This window comes from Microtus ochrogaster, chromosome 7 (genome assembly GCF_000317375.1).
Source record: "Microtus ochrogaster isolate Prairie Vole_2 chromosome 7, MicOch1.0, whole genome shotgun sequence".
Lineage (NCBI taxonomy): Eukaryota > Metazoa > Chordata > Mammalia > Rodentia > Cricetidae > Microtus > Microtus ochrogaster.
Window position 1 is genome coordinate 3,736,376 of NC_022014.1, and position 4,442 is coordinate 3,740,817.

General features: G+C 44.1%; 1 protein-coding gene across 1 annotated transcript in view; it reads left to right on the plus strand.

Annotated features, from left to right (window-relative positions):
- LOC102002556 (ATP-binding cassette sub-family A member 17-like) overlaps positions 1 to 4,442 on the plus strand; it is a 75,407-nt gene that overhangs the window by 36,912 nt on the left and 34,053 nt on the right. The window contains exon 12 of the mRNA XM_026780668.1: positions 192 to 346. Coding sequence (XP_026636469.1) covers positions 192 to 346 — 155 coding nt within the window. The remainder of the gene's footprint in view (positions 1 to 191; positions 347 to 4,442) is intronic.

Below are 4,442 nucleotides of genomic sequence, written 5' to 3' on the forward strand. Positions count from 1 at the left end.
ACACACAGAAGGAACACACACACAGAAGGAACACACACACACAGAAGGAACACACACACAGAGGAACACACACACAGAAGGAACACACACACACAGAGAAGCATTCCTAGGATGCTCTGACTGACGGCTTTGGGAGATTGCTCGGCCTCGCCTGAGGATGACCTTTGGGTGTCTTTTCTGTTTGGTTCTAGGTCTTATTTCTCCTTCAAAGGGACAGGCATATGTCCATGGACGGAACATCTCAACAGACATGGTTTACATTAGGAAGAACCTGGGCTGGTGCCCACAGCATGACATTTTGTTTGATAACTTTACAGTAGCTGACCATCTCTCTTTCTATGGTCAGGTGAGTTGGTGGGCAGGGTCTGTGTCGGTGCCTAGGAATGGTGAGACAGATTGCAGCTCTCTTGCTGTTTGTGTGTATGTGGGGGGGGGGTCCTTTAAGGGACCACACCAAAGTTTCTCAGAATGCTGACACCAAATGTGGGGAGGCAGCTTCTCGTTCGGTCTAATACTCGACACCCTAACCAGGTGTCCTGCAGTTCAGTTCTAACGCTGCCTGGAGTTAGGATAACTTTCCCCTCCAGTTCAAGCGCCCATGCAAGACTACTTTCCACTTCAGATGCCGCTGCAAACCCAAGTTCTTTTCATAGCCCACTCCTCAGGTTCAATATTTTCTGTGACTTCTCACAAAGCTCAGAGAAACGTTTACTTATAGTGAACAGTTCGTTGAAAAAAACATGGATAATGCAATGAGCACTCAGAGGCAAATGGAGCAAGGTCTTTGGGAAGGGGTACCTCCATGCCCCTTAGGAACACAAACCCTTCCAGCTCTCCAGTGCATTTACCAACCAGAGACTCCAAGCTTAGCTGCTAAGAAATTTTTATACAAGGGTTATTATGTAGGCATGATATGTTATTTATCCATTTTCCCTGGAGGACGGGGAGTAGAGCTTTGGATCCTGGCTTAAATTTTCTGATGACCAGCCCCAAATCCTAAAGCTACGCAGTGGCATGCTGAGAGTCATTTCATTAAAGCAAGAGATACCCTTTCATGCAGATAATTCTAGGGAATTAAGGTTCTCTTTGTAGCAAGGAAAATCGAGTGTTAAATTAAAGTCAAATATGAGGACAAAAGAGACTTCTAGAATCCTTATCAATTTTTGTATTTAAGTTTTTACTTTTTATAGAGATAAAATGCACATCACATAAAATTGGCCATTTCATTTTGTGTGTGTGTGTATTGAGACAGAGTCTCACTATGTGGAACTTGCTGTGTCGACTGGACTCACAGCAATCCGCCTGCCTCTGCCTCCTGAGTGCTGGGATAAATGGTGTTTGCTCCCATGCCCAGAAATATTGCTGTTAAGTTTCTGGAGATTTCATACAATGTACTCTTCCATATTTACCACCCAACCCCTCCTCCCATCTCCACCCTCTCCACCTAACACAGAGTTCTAACCTAACACCCAACACCTACCCACCCAACACTGAGTTCTTCCCTTTTCCCACTCCCACCTTCCCCAGAGTCCAGTTTGTGTTGCCCGACTACTCCTGTGAGTAGGGTCTGCCCTGGAGCAGAAGAGTTGCACATACAAACTCGTAGCAATTATGACAGTGTGAACAAGAGCAGCACTAGCTCATACCAGACAAAATCCCAGCATAGAGGTGGGAAAGTGGGCACGAAATGCCACTACTTTGTCTTTTTGACACCCTGACTATGATGTGAGATGCTCTGATCATCTTTTTTTTTAATATTTATTTATTTATTTATTATGTATACAATATTCTGTGTGTATGCCTGCAGGCCAGAAGAGGGCACCAGACCTCATTACAGATGGTTGTGAGCCACCATGTGGTTGCTGGGAATTGAACTCAGGACTTTTGGAAGAGCAGGCAATGCTCTTAACCTCTGAGCCATCTCTCCAGCCCCTCTGGTCATCTTCTCTGGTCATCTCTACTTGAAATTCTATGTACCTCTTGTGGCTGAATATCTACTTATGTGTTTGGAAAGTTTTCTGCTATAATTCCATTAAATGGTGTGTTTATTACATTTGATTTACCTTTGTTCCTTCTTCTATAGCATGAATTATTATGATTGACTTTTTAAACATATCCCAGATTACTTTGAAATTCATTCGTGTTCCTTAGCTTCCATTCCCTTACCTTTTTTAAAATTTATTTTTATTTAATGCGCACTGATGTTTTTCCATTTGTGTCAGGTCCCCTGAAATTGGAGTTACAGACAGTTGTGAACTGTGATGTGGGCACTGGGAATTGAACCCTGGTCCTCTGGAAGAGCAGTCAGTGCTCTTAACCACCAAGCCATCCCTCTAGTTCTCCACTCCCTTATCTTACTGCTGGTATTTTTGTCTCTACTTGGTCCTCCATCCCTGAAATCCATCCTTCTCTGTGGTCTCATGTGTTAATGATGGTATCTGAATGATGGTATCTATGTTGATTTTTATTTGATCATCTCCTTAATTTCAGGAATCTCTATTTGGTTCTTCTTTACTGTTTTGATATCTTTGCTGAGTTTTCCCCCAGATTTTGGATGTTTCCTCCAGTCTAATGACTGTCTCATTCATTTGAAGACTATATTGTTGAGGTCTTGGATAGATTTTATTAGCTCATGCATCTGTTTGAATCTTCTGTATGATTATTAATTTTTTTAAAAAGTAAGGCTCTGGCCCTGCGGTGGTGGCACACACCTTTATTCCCAGTACTCAGGAGGCAGAGGCAGGCAGATCTTTGTGAGTTGAGGCCAGTCTGGTCTACAAGAGCAAGTTCCAGGACAGGCTCCAAAGCTACAGAGAAACCCTGTCTCAAAAGACAAAAAAAAAAAGTCTCTGAATTCTTTCTCAGATATTTCAGTTTTGTCTGCAGTTTTAGGTTCCCTTAGAGGGGTGCAGGTTGATTGGGGATGGGTTATGGCTGTTGGTTGTATTATATTCTTTGTTTTGTTTTATACGTCTATTGGAGTGGGATTGTCTCTAGGTTTTGACTTCCCCTTCTTCCAAGCTTATCTGGATGTTTTATCTTGCTAGAAGGCTATCCACTTGGGGCTGTTGATCATTGGATGGAGTTGCTGAGATGATTTCATCTTGACTGTGTGCCAACAGGTCCAAAGATGGGGCTGTACACTAAGCCACAAGACAACCAGATGGAGTAAAAACCTTGACTATCCCTTGAATTCTCTGGCCCCACTGGGGACAGGATATCAAACATCAGACTCACTGAAGCCTATGTATTCTCAGGAGGCTGAGGTTAAAGCCACAGGCCTATTAAAGATTCCCCTCAGCCCTCAGTGAGCACTGGAGCCTCAGAAATCAAAACCTCACACTCACACTGACCATAGGGACCCCTGGATCCAAAGCCCCAGTGTCTCAGGGAACCCAGAACAGCCTGCACTGGCCTCTAAGGCCACTGGACTGGAGGCCTGCCCCTGTATTTCTCCCAGTCCTCTGCTGGGGCTGGGTTCTAGCCTCAAGGGGCTCTCAGGGCCTTCTAGAGAAGTCCAGTTCCTTCAATGCCTTTGGGTCCCACAGAACCCAGAGGCCTGATCCCGTAGAGTGAAGCAGCTATTTGTACACTTCTGTGAAAAAATCTTTCTCCATATGCTTCTTCATTTTTCAGTTGAGTTGTTTATCCTTTTGTAATTTAATTGTGGGACATCTTTATTAGACACAGGTGTTATAACTCTGCCAAATAGATATGGTCTGTAGAAACTTTCTTAATTTCCATTTATTGATAGCAATTTTTTTGATACACATAAGTTTGTTTTTATTGTTTACTTTACTTCTTTAGAGACAGAATCTTGCTGTAAAGCCCAGGCTGACCTGGAACATATAATCCTACTACTTTAGCCCCTGGGTGATAAATTCATAGGAGTGTGTTACCAAGTCTGCTTTAGCCCCTGGGTGCTCGGTTCACGGCATGTGTCACCAAGTCCTGCTAAAAGCTTTAATGACCTGTTCGTCTAATTCTAAAATTTGTCACCTGTGCGTAGGAAAACCATCCAGTATCTACATCTCCTTCTCTCTAACACATCATAGCTATAAAATGTAGTCCTCTGGTCCAGCCAGACGACTCAGTGGGTAAAGCATTTTTCACCAAGTTCAGTGCCAACTGAAGTTCAGTGCCCCGGGTGTCACATGGTAAAGAACCACCTCGCAAGAGTTGTGATCTTATTGCTACATGTGTGCTCCTGCCTGTGCATGTGTGTCATACACACACACTGAAATGACTCTTTTCATAGCCTGTCTAGGAGCTTGAGTGGTGGCTCAGTGATTAAGAGCACTTGTTGCCCTTGTGGAGGACCCAGGTTGGGTTCTCAGCACCCCCATCGTGGTTCTCAGCACCCCCATCGTGGTTCTCAACCCCCATCGTGGTTCTCAGCCCCCATCGTGGTTCTCAGCACCCCCATTGTGGTTCTCAGCACC